This window comes from Periophthalmus magnuspinnatus, unplaced genomic scaffold, assembly GCF_009829125.3.
Source record: "Periophthalmus magnuspinnatus isolate fPerMag1 unplaced genomic scaffold, fPerMag1.2.pri scaffold_143_arrow_ctg1, whole genome shotgun sequence".
Lineage (NCBI taxonomy): Eukaryota > Metazoa > Chordata > Actinopteri > Gobiiformes > Gobiidae > Periophthalmus > Periophthalmus magnuspinnatus.
In genome coordinates this window covers 1-18,948 of record NW_022986709.1, presented here as the reverse complement: position 1 = coordinate 18,948, position 18,948 = coordinate 1, and the positions used below count along the sequence as shown (strand labels likewise).

The 18,948-nt window shown below is 39.7% G+C and overlaps 1 protein-coding gene across 1 annotated transcript; it reads right to left on the bottom strand.

Moving 5' to 3' along the window:
* Positions 1–733: 733 nt before the first annotated feature.
* Positions 734–18,668, bottom strand: LOC117393465 (1-phosphatidylinositol 4,5-bisphosphate phosphodiesterase eta-1-like; the record flags this gene model as incomplete). The annotated part of the gene is made up of 18 exons (XM_033991579.2): positions 734–3,366; positions 3,947–4,352; positions 5,095–5,154; positions 5,276–5,355; positions 5,785–5,931; positions 6,514–6,598; positions 6,684–6,808; positions 6,916–7,023; positions 7,357–7,536; positions 7,615–7,712; positions 9,713–9,807; positions 11,035–11,097; positions 11,636–11,791; positions 13,367–13,474; positions 15,132–15,303; positions 17,431–17,551; positions 17,628–17,831; positions 18,575–18,668. Coding segments are annotated over 18 exons (4,659 nt in total), but the record flags the coding sequence as incomplete, so codon positions are not given.
* Between the last annotated feature and the right edge of the window lie 280 nt (positions 18,669–18,948).

Below are 18,948 nucleotides of genomic sequence, written 5' to 3'. Positions count from 1 at the left end.
TCAAACACAGAATGAAATCAAATACTCAAGTTTTATTGCATTGGTAGGAAATTGCTCACACTCCTCTGATGAGCAGCAATACAAAGAATAAAGTATGGTGGAACACTGAAAGAATAGAAAAAAATACAGTTTAACTGCAGTCCCCACAATTACCCTTATTTAGAAAAGGAAATGACCATAACCAACAGGAAATTAGTTTGAAGTCTGTATCAAAGCAATTATAAAAATAAAAAACCTTTAATCTTCACATCTTTACCCACCTCAGAGGTGTGTGTACTGTATTACACCAGAGTCCTCTTTCTTATCCAATGCAAATGTTATTGTGCAAATGTCATTCAGCAATGCAACATATACTGTAAAAAGTGGTGCATAGTCATGCTTGACATGTTCACATGTAACATGCACAAACATACAATAAATGTAAATGTACAACTTGTTGAATTAAACAATGAGGGATATTCGACTCAACAAAATACACCCTGACAGCACTGGAAGAGAAGGAAGACTGGAAGTGTTTCACATCTACATGGTCAAAAACATTTCATCTGTTGCCACATATTTCCCTACCTTCATTTTACAGAAATCACTAATTTAAAATACTTTAGTCAGTACAGGGGTCTCTGATCCCTCACATTTGGATTCATGATATGGGGACAAAAGAGTGTCATTCTTTTTATACTACACATTCATATGACACAAAGAAAGACATTCTTTCTCTGTTTCAAACATCCCATTCTTTTTTTGCTTCATTAACAATATACACATGTTAGACAGTAAATCACAGAGACCGATCTGTACAATCAGTTTGGGAGTGCCAAGCACATTTATACATTTAGCAGAAATATTAACAATACATTATCAGACTTAGATTTACCATTATTTACTAAACAGACAAACGGCTCAATTTCAAACAGTGAAACTTGGAGATGCTTAGTTATACTGAATACCTTGTCCTCTGGCTTGGCCAAGAAGAAAGCTTACATACATTGAAGACATTTAGTCTAAAAACCTATAGTCGAAGGAGAAAGTACACCTCGGGTTCAGACACAGACTCTGCAGTACTAGGTGGTATCAGAGTATCATCTGTGTAGTAGCGATCCCTATAATGATCATTCCCATAACGCAAAGATGTACAAGCTCCTTCAGGAAGCCCTCTGTCCTCCATCTGACTGAGGTAACCGGCTATGTACGACCCGGTGGAGTGTCGGTTGGCTGGTGGGTTCAACATAGACCCTTTATTTCGTAAGACCACACCACCTATACTAGTGGCAGCACTGTTTTGATGTTCACCTCCCCGCGCCCTTGAAGCCTCCTGTTGCCTTTCACGGGCACGGTTATTGATATTACGCACTCGGCTTTGGCTACGAGAAGACAACCGACGGGTTAGTAATGGCGGAGATTCATCAACGTTCATTGGACTTGTTTCACGATGGAACAATGGCGAATTTCTCTGCTGGTGGTTTGGTGAGTCTAGTCCATTCCTACCACCCTCATCTCCTTCAAGAGTGACCAGTTTGCGAAGTTGTTCTGTTAGTGGGTCACTTGACTGCGTTGGTAAATGGTCAGCATTTCTGACGCCAGTCCGATTTTGTTTTGGAGTGATAAAACTACGGCTGATGATGTGATATTTCCCCTTGAAGTTGCATGAGATGTCCTCAGAAGTCAAGTCACCTAAAGATTTAGACTTGGCTTGACTAGGGGGAGTGGAATTTTTGTGGCTTGGTTGTATAATAGGAAGTTCTAAGCTCGTTTGCAAGGAAAATCTAGCTTCCGGAAATTGCTTGTTCCTACATAGTGAAGTTTGATTTGTCCTACTTGATGGGAGATAGGGGTTGAGAACAGGGGGAGACTGTGGAGGGGGTGACATACATTTGTACCACAAGTGGTTTTGTGGTGTACTTACAAAACTAGGAGATGAAATGCTATCTCTGCAGTTATTTGGGGATGCTGCCAACTGCCTGGTCAGATTTTCAGAAGAACTAATTCTATACTGCCATGCTTCTTCATGATTAGCCATATTTTGACTCTTGTTAGCATTAAAGTTTAATTCCTTATTATGTGTGTAATTTCTGTTTCTGCAGCGGCCATCTGAATTGGTTTGATAGCCATTTTGATGTTGCGGGATACATGTATTAGGTCTAGAGGTGTTTTGCATATAGTAGTGTGTGGGTTCTCTAAATGGAAATTTATTAACTGGGGATGGACATTGTGAAGATGACAAGTGAGATTTATTCATTATTGGTTGTTGGCACTCGCTGCATGATTTGACAGGGTCGTAGCAGTTGGTGGGTGATTCATTGTTTTGGTAGATAGCGTGCCGTTTGGTGGGGCTTGTGAGCTCTTTCCAGGGGCTGCCATATTTTGGTGAAGCCATAATCCTATCCAGTGGATCCTCATCAACATTTATCTCCACTTCATTTTGAGTTGGGAAATTGTAACAGTCCTGCAAAGGCGGGCTCAAGGGGGAATTTGACCTAAGTGTGTCAATTTGTGGTATTCTTTCTGGAGGATCAACAACTTCCTCATAAATGCTTTCCTCAGCCTCCTCAATGTATTTGCCACGATTCCAGTTATTAAGAGCTGTTGTTAGTGAGGGGCTTTGTACTGGGGTATTCCTACTTGAAATCTGTTGGTTAAGGTTGTGCGAAGAGACAGGCAACAGAACTTCCTCATCCAGAATTGTGTATACTTCCTCAAGATCTGCAGTTTCGGGGCTGGATAGATCCTTCTGATGTAGCATGTTAGCATTGTTCGAAGGTAAAGGTGTAGAATAGTTTAAATGGTGTTCTCTGTGGGAATTGTTGGGAGTTGATGATGTATTGAAAGGTGACTTGAGAAAGGAGGTAGTTTGGTGGTGAATGGAGAAGGTGCAATTAGACTGTGTGAGCTTCCTTTGGTCTGCCGTGTTGTCAAACTGGCTAATCAGAGCGGAGATAGAACCGCACGTGTCATCATCCAGGGACACGGCATCAATTAATCTGGAAATGGTGCTATCATGCAGAGATCTCGAGCATTTTGCATCCATATTGGCCGTTTGCACAGATGAAACTGTTGGAGTTGAGGAAACTGAAGGAACAACTGTGAATGTTGTGTTGTGTGACAATGATTCAGGTTTGGACAAAAATCTGCACTCAGTTCTTGTTTGTGCCATTTTGGATCTGGTTTGGGAAATGTCATTTGCTTGATAATTCACATAGTCCGCTTCTTTCTGGTCCTCCTCCCGACCAATAACAAGATATGAAGACTCCACTGGTTGCTCATTTTGGCTGACACTTGCTTTGGAGGGTAGAGAGATTGTGAGTTCAGTGGTTGGTGTAATGGGAATGTCCAGTGAAGAAGACCTGGGACGCCTAAAAAGGGCTCCTCCTATGGACAGAAAAGAGCATAAGACTATTATAACCAAGTCTTGAGATTAGAGATTACAAATTATGCCACAAACGATGTCAGCAATACAAAGACAGATGGATTGCCATGTACTGTGAAAGGGAAGCTGAAATGCAGAGTATACTTTGCAAATATCAGTTGAGGAAAATGAATGGGATCAAGTGACAGAAATATCACTTCCAATGACAGCTGCACAGAATACACTGACTGGACAAAATATCAATCAATGCATTTTCAAGATTACCTGAAGGACAATCCTAATCAGTGTTCTACTATAAAGAAAATGGAGATGGGACAGAAAAGGCAGATTAAGATTTCATGAAGATTAGATTAGTTTTAGTATGTGTTTCAGAAAGACCAAGGAAAAGAAAAAAAAAAAGTAGCACTTTAAAACAACACATTCCTATTCAAAATTAGAGTATACTTCAATACTGATGAAGTAAAGAACAGTTTTAGTTACTGTTTTAACACATTTGTTTTCCATGTATTTACCTTGGTCAAACAGCATGCAGTCTTATGATGCTAAATATAAAAAAAATGATCAGGGTCACTGTATCCTTACCAATGCCAGAGTCTGAGCCTGTCTCCTGCTGCTCTGCATCAGGTGAGCACAGAGATAACTGTCCTTGTAAAAGTCTGTCCAAGGGCATGGACATAGGCCTGTGGATGAGGGGGGATCGAGGCTGGAAGCGTCTCTCGATCCCTGTCTCCTGTCCCGAAGTACTCTGCTCCCCTCCTCCTTCCCCTGCCGCTGCTGCCCCGCCCGTCCCATTCTTCTGATCAGAGATGGAGGCCACAGACTCAGATGGAGGCATCTTGGTCTTCTTGCGGCCTTTGGCTGGAGCACTGGCTGTGCGTCGCAGGAGATGATCACTGATGGAGCGCTTCCGAAGGCCACTGGTGTTTGTGTCCACAGAGGACTTGGAAGAACGGTTGAAGAAACCCCGAATGCCACGCAGTTGATTTCCCTTATGGAGTAGAAACAATATAATTAAAATGATGTAATTTTAATGCTTCTAGTATTACTGTGCAATATAACTATTTAAATTATGAAATGTTCACACGAAAATCAATGTCAATGGTAAATGGTCACATTTTTATACAGCGCTTTTTCACCTTCAAGGCACTCCAAGCGCTTTACAACAAGGAACCACTCACCCATTCACACACACACATTCACACACCAGTGTACACAGACACTGAGGGCAAGGTGGATTAAGTGACTTGCCCAAGGACACAACAACAGCATTCATCTGTGTGAGGTAGAATCCTGTGAATCAGTGAATCTACAAACAAAGCATCTACAAACACTGACAAATAATAAGTGTTGAAAAAATTATTTCAGTAGTTCAAAGAGAAAAGTATTGAACTATTAAAATAAGTTTATAGAATGTTTTTGGCATGTATGTGTTTTTGAAAGTTTTTTGGGTGGGAAGCAATGCATTTGCATGCACGCAAATGATTTTCATGCGTTAATATAAATCAACAGTAGATGGCACTGTTGTTTCTCAAAATGGCAAATACACACCATGGCTGCATTTAAAGATTGTAACAGCACTGAAAACAACTCAAACAAATTAAAACATACACTCCTATACATATTTGTGATAAAATGTCATACAAAACTATGTCATCAAAACAGCTTCAGACATAGCACGCGCCCAAACACATGCATTAGTGCTTCATGCAGCAGCACAGAGACCCTTGTACCTTGTGTGTTCCTAGAAAGTGCATTATGGTAAAGCTTGGATTCAGGATTAGGGGGCTCCACTAAAAAACAAAGGATTGGGTCCACCTCAATAATCGCATTGGTGTTTTATGTTAATTCATTTAAAAATATCTATACTATATACAGGTAAAATAATAAATACAAGCACACTGCTGCACTTACCTTGCCGTAAACATCATGCACTAACACATGCACAAAGATGGAAGCCTCCGTCAGACCCTCTAGGTAAACGTGCCGATAGCCTGTTGAGGACAGAGGAAACAGTGTGAGCACGACAGTAAGTCAGAGCAACAATCCCAGCTGCCACATAATTTGCCCGAAGAAAGGGCATCAGGAGTTCATGGCCAAATGTGAAGGATGAAGGCAACAGAAATAACCTGCAAAGCCACGGGTCATATGGCTATGCAAATCAAACACATCACAAGCTACTGAATACTACAAAGTGTGGCACTTTAGCAGACTCAAGAGATGAGGAGAGTGATGTACAAGGATGGCTGCCAGTCAATATATGACATGCAATAAGAGTGGCCACAGTATATTGCAACACATAATCATAGAATACTGTAATGTTTTTGTAATAAAAGTAAACATATCTCAATAATGGCTTGGTTAGACTGTGGTCCAGACACCACAATTATACAGCAAAACTAACGTGATAAAAAGTTTCAAACCTGGCATTAAGCTGCTGAAAGCCACAGTCCGTTGTCCAATGAAGTCTCGGCCAATGGGGTCATGATCCCATACCAGGAAACGCACTAGAGCCATCTCCGGCATGTGCAGCGTAAAGGACAGTGTCTCCTCCCATACGGGGTTAAAACCTGATGCAGACAGAAAATTAGATTTCTGTTCAAATGAAAGACATTGGGTTTACAAATAGAGGCCTAAGTGAAATGACAAGTGATGTATTTTTCTAATTACGCTGCACATTACTCTCCAATAATAACATAGAGCTTGGAGCGCTCAATAACCTCATCCCTCCCACCCCACGAGTTATCCTCATCAGACACATGTCACACGCCTCTACTCTACTGCTTTAACCAATTTCTCTGACAAAATAATCTCAAATAGAAATGCTTTTACTGTTAAAATAAAATTATAAGTTAGCCAGGATAAAATTATTGAAAAGCTGAGTTTTTCCCAACATTTATCTCACTAGAGAATATTTAAACAATGGACACTGTCAATGGGAATGCCTCACACTTATTTTAAAATGTAGCATTATATAGTGAAAATGGTAACAAATGAAATACTTTCTTGTGATTAAGGCTTATCTTTTTTGTCTTTGTCTGATCTTTACATATTGTCTTCCTCGTTTAATTCAATTGAAGTAAATGAGACTTAAACAGTTAATCAACATCAGACAACTTTTCTCACTTTCATAGGGCATTAGATCATCTTACCATTGTCATCCACTACACGTGTTTGTTCCTTGCAGCAATCTACTGGAAGACCAATGATTTCCACTTCAACAAATGGATCAATAATCTGGAAAAAAATAAACAGTTAAGTTAGAGAGAAGCGCTGTAGGCTGCAGATATAATGCACACATTTCAATTATTTAAGTGTGTACCTCTCCTCTGTCCCCCAGCATGGAGTCTGGGGGTTTGGGCAACTGCTGTCCACTTATGACCTTCAGTATGAGCTGCTTTTTGGGGCATGCTGGGAGTGGATCTTCACTGAAAGGATTAAAAGAGCCTGGATGTATAAAAAACAAAACAAAACAAAAAAAAACAAAAAACATTTTAGTGTGTTTTAGTATTAGAGGTTTTACAAATACTAGAATAAATGTATAAAATGTGAACCTTTGCACATAGGTGGAGGCTTAAGAACATAACCACTGCCTCCATTGACCATAAATTTGGCTCGATTAAGCTGCATCATCCTTCCCTCTGTCTGGTAGTTTAGGGCCACTGTGGGTGAGAATTCAGAAAATACATTTGAATAATACATCAGTCAGTCCAAACTAACCTCAGTTAAATATTTTATATAAAACAGCTAAATAACAGCACAGCTGTCATGTTTTTAGTTGTTTCTAACACGGAAAAGATTATATCATGTTGCTTCAACTTTAAAATGAACATTATTGATGAACCTACTGTCAAATTATGTCTATAAATGTTTTTTGTCTTTGCATTTTATATTGTCTGGATCTTATCTGTTTAAATGAATGGAAATTTGACTTCAAACAAGGATATGACTGTAATAAAAGGTGTGGCAGTAAAAGAGGAGGGCATGTGCTTTACCCAGCTGACAGCCCACATTCCAGTAGAACTGAGGGTTGAAGTTGGACGAGTCAATCCGATAGGCCGATGGATAAATGCGGGACAGTTGCCTTTGGTTAAATGTCAGAAACTGTTCTGTTTTGTGGTTTACGAGAGACTGAGCTCTGGTCTCACTGAAGGAGAGGACATCACCAGGTGTACCTGTAGTCAAACATTTCTGAGATTAAATGTTGAGATTACCACAGATATATTTAAAAGTATAATGTGCTTATGTTAGACCTTCATTTAGACACTCCTGAGATGCTACAGAGTTAGTAAACACCACGAGGTTGGAGAGATCTCGGCTGAGTTTCATGGTCTTCCTTTTTCTTCCATATCTATACCTCCAGAGGCAACAAGAGAGGCAGAGAACATGTAAAACTATGGTAAGTAAGATGGATGCATAAACACACACACACATATTGCTTAAAGACTTAGAGCTGCAACAGACGACAGGGGACACTGCCCATCAACAAGACAGCTGGAAAACCACAGGAATGAGCATAAAAGCAAAAGCATAACAGGCGTCAGTGTGCATGCAGAAGAGTGGAGCTCATATGTAAACTAAACATGCATATACAGAGTTATCCGGAGTCAGTCACAGCGACATTGAGATGCAAACAAATGCTTTAGACATGCATATATGAATATGGCATCAGGGAAATATGTATAAACAGATCTTTTGCAAAAAGCTCTTTCAGTTTTAACGGTGATGTGACATAGTACGCTGATCTGTAGTCTACATCAGTGGTACCCAAACTTTTTGTAGTGGCGTGCCCCCTGAGAGTTTTGATGACTAGTTGCGTGGCCCCTGCTGTGACACGCTTAATGTGTTTGTTGACCCTGAACACATATCATATAATAGTTGGAATATCTGTAATTATACCAAAGCACGTGCATCACTTTTAAAGCTTTTGGGTAGGCCTAGAAGATCCAAATAATCAGAATCTTATCAAATTAACACGAGGGGCCCAATCACTCCTAACGTACAAAATGCGCACCGACTTGGACATAGGCGCAGATGAGCGCAGGTCATTACAAGGTCTTTGCGTATATGGAGGTCTTGAACACTGGCTCTACTCTTTGCGCTCTGTCAATCAGAGCTCCTTTCTCCCATTGCGCCATGAATTTATTTTAATTTGCAGTGCATTTCATGCTGTGCGCATCTGTCTTGTGTGACAAGTGCCCTTAAACACAAGAGCAAAGACTTTTGCGTTGAACGTAAGCGCTCATAAACATTCCACAGGATCAGAGCCTGCGGCTCGAGGGACACGCTCCACATCTGAGCAGAAGCTTTTCTGCTCCAAGCCCGAGGTTTCACGCGTGTGCCCCCGCATCGGCCCTCACCGCACACCTGTCCGGCACGCTCTTCCTCCCTAGCTATCACCGCGGGGCGGTGAGATCTGCCTGCCCGGCTCGAGGCGTGTCTCCACTGCCCGGAGCGCTCTGCCTCCCCGCCCTGGAGCGTATATCTCCAGGAGGGAGAACGCAGTATCTTCCGCATCCAGCTGCGTTCGTTGAGTTTACTGGACTGTGTTTTATTTGTCACAAACAAAACTAGATGACTAAATGAACGGTTCTTATTCATGCAGTTTTAGGTTTGACGTTTTTCCTGCACATGTTTGATAGTTAATAGCAGTGTCCTGAAGGTGATGGGCTAAATGTGTTGGGGAATGTTAGATGTGCAATATTAAATACAGTCGGCTTCATAGCGAGGCCTAGAGTCGTGTGCACCTGCCTCTTGTTTAGAGCGGAACCCCTGGTCTATATAAGGCTAGTTTGCATTTTAGTTGCTATTTTTGTTTGTTTGTTGTTGGTTTTTTTTCCCCAGAACAGTATAACCACTGTAGCCACTTCTGCTGCGTGTATTTAAGGCTAAACCATGCATTGTAAGAGCAAATGTCATACTGTAAATAGACACATTTTCACATTCTATTTTGCATTATTTATTCAATAAAATAACCTGTAACATTAGGTTTAAATTAATTTGTGGCCCTAATATTGAATAGTATTGCCTTTGATTACAAATGTTGTGCATAGTATAAAACAACTTCTCCATTAGTTGTTTGTTTTTGTTTTTTTTAGTTCTTTTAATGTTTTAATGTTATGATTGATTAAAACTAAAACCTAAAATAATGCACAACAGGCAAAATCTTCCAGCCTTGGTAGTCCTGGAGACGTGTCCCCACACGTTGCACCGTAGTCAGTCACTGCTCCTGACAGGTTGTCCCAGCTGCATTGGAAGATGGGTGCAGGGGACAACTTTCCCCATGGGGTTCAAGTGTTTCTGAAAATTTTATGTCAAACTTCCAGTTATGCTAAAAGAGTCAAAGGTCACCTGTTGAATTGTCCTCCAGTGTCCCTCCCTGAGCGCTCCTGACACTCATCCTCCTTGTCCACGCTTTGGCAGGTCAGCCTGGATTTGGAGTGCCTCTGGACAGAGCACACACATTCATGTTAACAGTCAAACAGAGATTCACTAAAGGCCTGGTGATGTCTATTTTTGTCTGTTTCATCAGATATGCAAAGTAGGACATGTGCAATAAATATGTTATTAATGGCAAAGCTAGAATAAATATATCATTTAGTGCAAAGTGTGTTCAGTATGGTTGAAATTACCCACACAGAGCATTTCAATGGTGGGCAGGGCTGCGGATGGAACCTCTTGGGGAATGTGTGTGTTCTAGTGTGGTATTTTGAACAAATGTTGTGTAGTAGCAGTTTGGTAGAAAAGGAGCTGTAAGAGTATGCGGGCTGCAATAATTACATGGTTTAGGCTACTTGCCAACACATTACATGCACTCATGCATGTTCACATTTACACATGTGGGAGTAGGTACTAAGTAGGCAGCGAAGAGAAATACAAATGAGAAGAGAAAATGGTGACTATGAAAAGCTTGGTAGAATGTGGATTGAAACTGAATGTATGAAAATGCTCATTTTAAAATAGCAACAAAACATTTCTGCTAAATAAGATAATAAATTGTGAGAGCTAAACAACTAAGCCAAAGCATCTCTAGCTCTTATGGGGTGTTCCCTGTCAGCAGCCTTCAACAGTATATCAAATGTGGCTCAATGCAAATACCTTAATGCTGGTTTAAAATATAAGGCTGTATATTTAGCAGGTAGAGCTTGATTGAGTAGACTAAGTTGGTTGGCAGAGAGACAGCAAATGTTTAATAGATTTGAAGATGGTGTCCCTCCGAGGCCTAAACTATAATCTGCAGCTCTCAGAGGGACAGATCCATGCTTCACAGGAGCTGGATAAAGACCTCACATGGTTCATCTGCATATGTAAGTGCGAGATAGGCTCAGGCGCTACTGCCGCCGCACTGATCAGACGAGTGGCACTGGGAGATAAGGAAGGCTGTTTAATTCTTGTAACAGGGTGTAGTAAGATCATAATTAAATTCAGTGTTCCATTGTCTCACTTATAGTGGCAAATGATGTCCATAATAAAAATGTAATTTTATGTAAATAAAAAATAAAAATAAATATATATATAATATATATATATATATATATATATATATATATATAATATATATTTTTTTTTAATACACACACACACACATATATATATAAAACTGACAACATATACAATATCGCTACTACTAACTGTTAACAAAAAAATACATAGCATGCATGTTCCTGACGTACCTTTTGTTTAAGTGTAGTGATAAGAGACCTGCTCTGAGATTTCTTCAACACACCCTTGGATCCCTGGAGATAGAGAGGGGCCATTGTTTTTAAGTTTGCTTTCATTTGTGTTTCTGAGTCTAAGGATGATTGTATGCAAATAAACAGCACATTTAAATCTCATAGAAACTCAATGAGAGAAACGCAAGTGTTATGTTGTTGGCTAGAGGGGCTGCATCAGAGCGCAGCCAATAAAAAAAAAAATCCATGTGAAAGTGAAAAGAATGTGAGATATAGAGCAGAAATACTGTAGGATGATGAGTGCAGGAGGATCGGTTGAGACAGAATGAGGTAAAGGGAACCACCAAGAAGCCAAGTGACAACAAACGGAATAGGAAACCCCAATGTCCCAAAGCTTTAAAATGGCTGTCAGGAATTTGCTAAAAATAGAACAAGAAGCAAGCGGGCTAATTAAATATTAAGTAACATAGCACATTTTTGGGTTCTCCTCTTGTATTTTGGATGTTTTTAGGGTAGAACACTTTGCTTTTAGAGTATATATTGAGCTAAATTAAAACGAGAGAGTAAGGTAATCAATAGTCTTAACATCTGCAATATATACCTGGCGCAGATTTTTCTGCAGGCCCTGGTGTGTGGCCCTCAGTAACGCTCTGATGCTGAAGCTGTCCGAATCCTCTTTATCCCCAATCTTGGACTCTTTGAGCAGAGAGTCCAGCTTCTTCCTGATGTGAGACTCCACTTGGTGATGTCCATTGCCCTGTCAGAAAAAAACTGTGTGAATAAGCAGCTAGACTTAATGAAGTCATTAAAACAAAGTGGATGGACCATTCACAGACGAGAGATTATGGAGCAGTTCGTTCCTGAGGGTCCAAACTGCAGTTAAAAATGGGTCGATGAGTTTAACAAACTTACGAAAGTATATTAAGTGCTGCTTTCTAGCACACACCAATGGAGCTGGAGCAGATGGTGGCAGTAAAGAGCGCTTCATAAAATAACCTCAAGTATCAAAATGTCAGGTGATATTCTGCTTCTTTTAGATTACTATGAAGTATAAGTATAAGAAGAGTATAAGAATGATCCAAATTCAATATTATCATTACTGATCATACCATATATATACGTATGAATCCCACTGTGAAAAATTCCATTGTACAAAGTTATACAAGTTATAGTTTTTCCTGATACATCCTTTCCATTACATATATAACTACTCACACCCACACATCCCTGCAGCACCAGTCATCGCAGTACTACCACCATCATTGTGCTATGCATCTGTCATGTCTACTGCTGTGAAAGCCAATGCACACAGGGCCGAAGCTGTGACTGATTCAATAGACTGCAGCAACCTCAGAGGAACCCTGCCATTCAGCTGTTTAAATGGCACTGATTAGCCAAAACAGCATCTGCAGTCTCACGCCCTCAACAGAATATTCAAGAATGAAAGTATGTACTGTGCACCATCAGGGATCAAACCGCTGTGTTTTCACAACGCTAAACCCTCCAGCAAAGAAAAGCACCATCAGAGGTATAAGGTCATTTTTTTCATGAATTCTAATTTCCTTTTATCTGACTAGGATTTCTACAGTGATGCTCTCTTTGCATCGTTACTTCCTTAACCCATGTTCTAGTCACAGTGGGACAAGAAGCAACAACAGTAATTAAGGATGGCTGGTTTGCTTTGATTTTATTGGGTCCATAGGAAATCACTTTAACCACGTTTCTTAGCTGAATGCAACAAGAAGGGCATGAGATAGACTATAAAAATAGCTAAAGCATTCTCCCTCCTCTCTCCTGGAGTTTTCCCAGTTCATAAGAATATAGTCTCATATACAATAAGCATAATGAAAATGAAAAACAGTGAACTTGACTGTTGAACTTGAAACAAAATATGAATAATATGTCTGCAATTGTAGGCCTATAACCTTGTAATGCAATTTAAACAATAAAAGAAAACATTAAAATATATATTGATCCATATTGGTCCTAGGCTTGGATAAATACAGAAGTGCACAGTTGTCAGCCATTGCATGCTGGTGGCTTATTTGCTGTTAGTCTTGCTTTACCTGACCTTTATGTAAACCAAAATCTTGCTTGGAATCTATTTTGCAAGAATGGCCTTACAAAAATGGCAAAACATATTTCATGTGTGCTGTCAAGTGTATTTATGCTGCATTTTATATATTTTAAAGGTCCATGCTTGTGAAAGGTTTTTTTTTGCCTTCCCTTGCAGAATTATAGTTTGGGCTTCATTTCCTGACAGTCTATTCCTGGTGATTCATTTGAGAATTCTGTTCAATAACACTCCTAGGGCCATGCCTCTCTCGCTCACATTTGTGCTCTTGAGCTTGAAGTCGTCCTCAATTTCATCTGCGCTGTCGTCGTCGGACACTTCCCCCTCCTCTACATCAGCAGACAAATAGGCAGGCAGCCTCTTCCCCTGGTAAGAAAGAGAAAGGACAATCAAACGTAATGTTATTTCTTTACACCCGCAAAGGATTCAGAAGAAACAATTTAGGAAGTGACATAAAACAGCAGACATATGCATAGAGACATCATGCCTCACTTTCCTCCCTGATGTTTTTTATTGTATTAATGATCAGTTATACACACAAACAGTCATGTCGGGGACGCCTTCACTAAGCTACTGTGTGGGAGGGTGGAGTACAAATATTCTTAGCTGGTCTCTCCAAAAAAATCAGCCTGGTCTTATCCTCTGTCTGTCGGCAAGCACCACAAAGCTTTATGCGTTTCTCTTTATTGTCTAGTGACTCTTTGGGCTGTGGCGGCACTGGGGGACGGAGAGAGGTGAAACGATGAGGCCAGGAGGAGGGAGGTTAGAGGAGCAGAGGGGCTTCATAGAAAATCAATATTGCCCTTTTACTTTTACAGACACCAGGCCAGGAGTGGTTTGTTCTGATTCCAAAACATGGTATTGTGTTCTTGGACATTGATAATCTGCAGTGTCCATCTCTCCTTTTTACTTGGCTTGTTGGATGAATAGATTCCTTGGTGAGTCTGGACACAGGTCTATAGTGTATTCAGTTGATGTAATAAAAGCATGATGTCATAGAACGTCCATAGGTTAGAACTGAACAGTTGGAGATTTATGAGAATAGTAGATATCTAAAGCACTCAAATTCAATTTAGCTTTTTTTTAATACAATATCAGTAACAGTGGGCCATAAGCTGGTAGACACCCAGTCTGCCAGGCTGACACAGAGACATAAACAGACAAACCAATTATCTCAAAATGAATTCACTAAAGGAAATGTAGACTCACCAATTCACTTAAGACATGTGCTTTTTAGAAGCCAGAGTACTGAAAGAGAACTAATGGTAACACAGGGAGAACATATTTCTGGAACAATTATAATGGTGTGACCGAGGACTGAGCCCACAATCTGCGTGCTCCTTGTTATAATGTTTTATACAATAGATGCTACATTATTTATCACCCATTATGCCTAATAAATGCAAGCTGCATTTCAGAAATGTGCAAATTATTTAAATGAGTGCAATTAGAAAAGGATTATGTACCGGATTTTATTCATTCTAAAGGTTCTATGTCAGATTTACAATATTACATTCATAATACTCTTATGAGCTCATTTAATTCCAGCACTTAAAATAACAGGCTTAGCTGTTACTTGTCATTTAGAATGTCACCACTTGAGGCACAGTTCTTTTTCCCATTCCACATTATAGGTTGTTATCAGGAGATACCGTGCTATAATTTTGTAAAGTATTAATCATAGCTTTGCAGGCTAGAATTGCATTTTTACTTACATACCATGTGTCCGCCTTTCACCTATATAATTGTGATGGACCAGTATGTCTCCCCTCATTCCTCTCTCTTATCTTCTCTGTTTATGGAAAATAATTAGCTGCCTGCTGCACTTCCAGAGCAGCAATGCTTGTAATGTAAAAATAAGTACAAAGATAATGGGCACTTCTTTCCTCTCTTCTGACACGCAGAAGTGGTAGGCGTGTGTGCAAAATGGCTTATTTAAGAGTGCTGGTGCATCAAACAGGAATTCATGGATGGACTTAAAACAAAAGCCAGCTTCCATCTGTCTCACAAGCTCATGACTTACTTTAATGAGTATCTTGCCCAGAAGACTTTGAGGACTGGGTAACGTCCTGGAGTCTCCTGTCAATGCATGTCCAATGTCTAATTTATCTCCAAAGATTTCTCGCAGGTACTGGGCGATTTTCTTCTGTTGCTGGATATTACAGTGGTTCTCTATGGACAGGATTACTGGAAACCTGAAAGAGAGAAAATAATACTTAATAAGAATTGGGCCCATGGTAAATGGACCAACTGCATAACAGGATCACAGGGTCTGCAGGTTATGAGATGCCCTATAGACATTACACTTTTGTCCATAAAGATTATCAATGCCCAGGATGAAATATTACAAGTGCATCCTAATATCACAACATTAAATATGACACTGTTGCAATAATTAACTTTACCTGTCAGCAGTAATACTGTTATGCCTGGTGGATATCCGTTAATACATGAAATTGAGTTGAGCAATAACTGCTAATTCATAATCTTTATGCCCTTAATTTAACAGATGAATAAAGATGGAGGTGTTGAGCTGAAAACATAAACCCAAATGACATATTCTACCTGTTTACTACCTGTTTTATTGCATGTATGTTTATTTCAGCTAACCATTACAAGGCACTACAATCTAAACATCACTTTTAACCTTTATATTAAGTAGAGCATGGTAAATGAACACAGCAATAGTACTACAAGTTGCTTGTAATAGTGTGTGTTTACGACTAGTGTGCAATCATGATTTTGTGTGTGCGATTGCATCCAGAAACAGTGAAATGACCTGTGGCCACAGTGAAATACAGCTCAAATGTCAGGTTTGTCAGACTGACAGCTTTGCCTCAGGGGACGCAGCCTCTGATCCACGCTCACACAAACTCTCGAGTGGAAAGTCCTTTTTGCTTTTGCCACATCCAAAATCAGACAGTGGCAGGTTCCAGGAGAGCCAAGTGATCCCTGTGACGTGAGACTGGCAATGTGCATGTCCTGTCTATTCGATATCATCCTCAGGCTATTAATCACATTAACAGGTGGTGCTACTGATAAAATATGAAGCAGCCGGAGTAGGATAGGGCTTTAACTCAATCTGTTATTCAGCACACACTGCTATTCCAAATGGTTCATCAACCTGCAGCTGGGAATACACAGGTATCTCTTAATTAGAGAACTTGAATATTTACTTACTGAACTATAATTTTATTAGTTATGAGAACGCAGCTGCTCTCATTACATACTGCCTTTTTATTACAACATTTCAATTAGAGATTTGTGATTTAGTCAATTCTAATCGTCAATGATATGATTGAGTCTAGAATTAATCCTCTGTAAGTAAAAGCATGTGGTTTGGAGCAGAGTTCTATGTGGTTTATGTTCAGGAAATTTATATTGAAAGCTATGTTATTTGTTTTTAATACGACAATAAAAACATTGTTCTGGTTATTTATTTCCATTTCCATGCCAAAACCATGACTGTTTGCATGCAATGCTTGTTAAGGGTCTATATACAATAATTTCTAACATTTGATACTAAATAGTATTGGTATTAAGACAATCTCTATTAAACTCAATCAAGTTCAAAGAAGGTTGTTTGGTGGCTATGCACTGGCTATCATCAACATCTAAGATATTTCAGAAGCACCACCTTAAGATTTGTTAAAGATTCAGAGAGTGGTTTGTTCAAACATTGAAAGTACAGTGACTATTCACCAAAGCAACAGCAAATATAAGAAACGATGGATGCTAAATTAAGCCAGTGTGGCTGCAGAATACTTTGTTTGGGTATTGTTGGCCTCAGCAGAGACAAACAGGGACTCCTTAGGGAAACACAGGAAGCAGATGGGAGAGTAATTACTGCCAGGATTCACAGCGTTAAAACATTGTACTCACTTATTTATGGGAGAGAACAAACAGGTTACATATAGGCAAGTGACACAGATCTGATTTTTAAACTATTTATGATTTATGAGCACCTACCTAAACCACTGCCTGGACCTCAGCTCACATGAGCACCAGTTTTGGCCCTGACCCAGTTATCTACCCATTACAATTTGGCTGTTAAAACAGCTCATACACTTACACGATGAAAAGATAATCTGTGATGTACACCACCTGTCATTTGGCATAATGCTATCAGCAAATAGTCAGACCTCGCACTGCAGAGGCTTACTGTTCCTGACATGTTGCCCTGAACGATGGGTCAAATGCAGCAAATGAGGGATTATTAAAATATGCCTTAAAATTAACCTCACATGATGAAGTCCCGCATATCATAATAAGATAAGATTTTGAGGCTAGGTTAAAAAAAATGTGAAAAATTGTTCACTTACTGGTTGTTCACAAAGGCGTGCTTATTGATGGTTTCAATGACAGACTTGAAGGGGATCTTTGACGTGAGAGTGTAGCCATGTTGGACCATTGGTTCTCCATCAGGACCATCCCAACAGTCCACTATGCAAAACAAACATCAATAAACAACATCTTCACAACCATAGAAACATTTTTGTTTTTCAATACAAGAGTGTACCTTCTACACAGCGGCAACCAGACTGTAGGACCCAGGCATACATGTCGGTCTTTGAGTGCGACAGGAGCTGGTCCCCGGTCAGGTACGTGTTGTGGGAGGAGGCAATGAAATAGTTACAGAGAGGCTGCTCCATATCCTGGTTCACCTCATTGTGCAAAGGGTTGAAAATGTCACATGTTGGGCTGCGCATGAAACTTGTAAATCCTGAAAAATACAACAACGTTTTTGAGCAAAATGCAGACATCACAATAACTAGCTGCTGGATGGGACTGACAGGTGGTGTGTTTTGAAGCTACTCTGCCTCTGGCAAAATCAGCATTTGAGGTGGAACAGAGTAAAAGGTTAAGAAGACCAAAGTCTTTCTTATTATTAAGAGTCAGGACAAAAAAAGGAAACAGGAGATGTGCAGGAAATAAACGATTGTGAAATTACATATGAAAGAAAAATACAGGATCAGAGTACATGTAATAACTGACATTTTGGTGGGTAAACTTCAAAGATGTTTATAAAAATCTGTTTGTATGTGGCTGTCAGACTGTAGCCTTTGGGGGCAGGTGTCCTGCACTGACACAAGCAAAGTTAACCCAAAAAGCACAGCGTTAGTCCCACCCTTCATCACAGCTCCATGTGAAGTGCCTCCTCCATAACACCCCTGTTAAATGTGCCACTGCACACTGCTTACACTGTGAATCCATTTATACACACTTTGTCTTGTTTTTAATGGGATTCCATCATGATAGACCAAAATAACAACTAAGCAGAGTCATAGACAATTACCAATTGTGAAAGAAGGATTGCCTCATCTCCTTCTCCGACTGAGTGGAGTGAAAGGATATGTAGTAGAAATGTGATACATTTGGCTATTTACATAAAAATATATATATTTATATATTTAAATTGATGTATTTCAGTTTGTAAACCTGTACATCTCAGCTTTAATAAGTTACCTTCAATGCCCAAATATCCCCTCTGTTTGTTCTCAGTAGACTCCTCAAACTTCTCAATGATTTCTGCTACATACTCTGGTGTCACATTTGTCATCTGCAAAAACAGAAACATGTTTCATTAAAATTAACTCTGACCACTAAATTAACATCATTTAGGTCTGTTGTAATATCTGTTGATAAAACATTATAAATCTAATACTGGTGACAAGAACATGAGGAGGCAAAAACTCCTTGGGAAAAAAATAAATTGCTGTAGAGGACAAGACAAGGGCCCCTTCGAGACAGGGTCGTTTTAGGCCTGAAAGATTATCTAAGAGGAAGAGGCTGGGCAGACAGTGTGACATGTGATGAATACATTGTACTAAGTGGTAGGA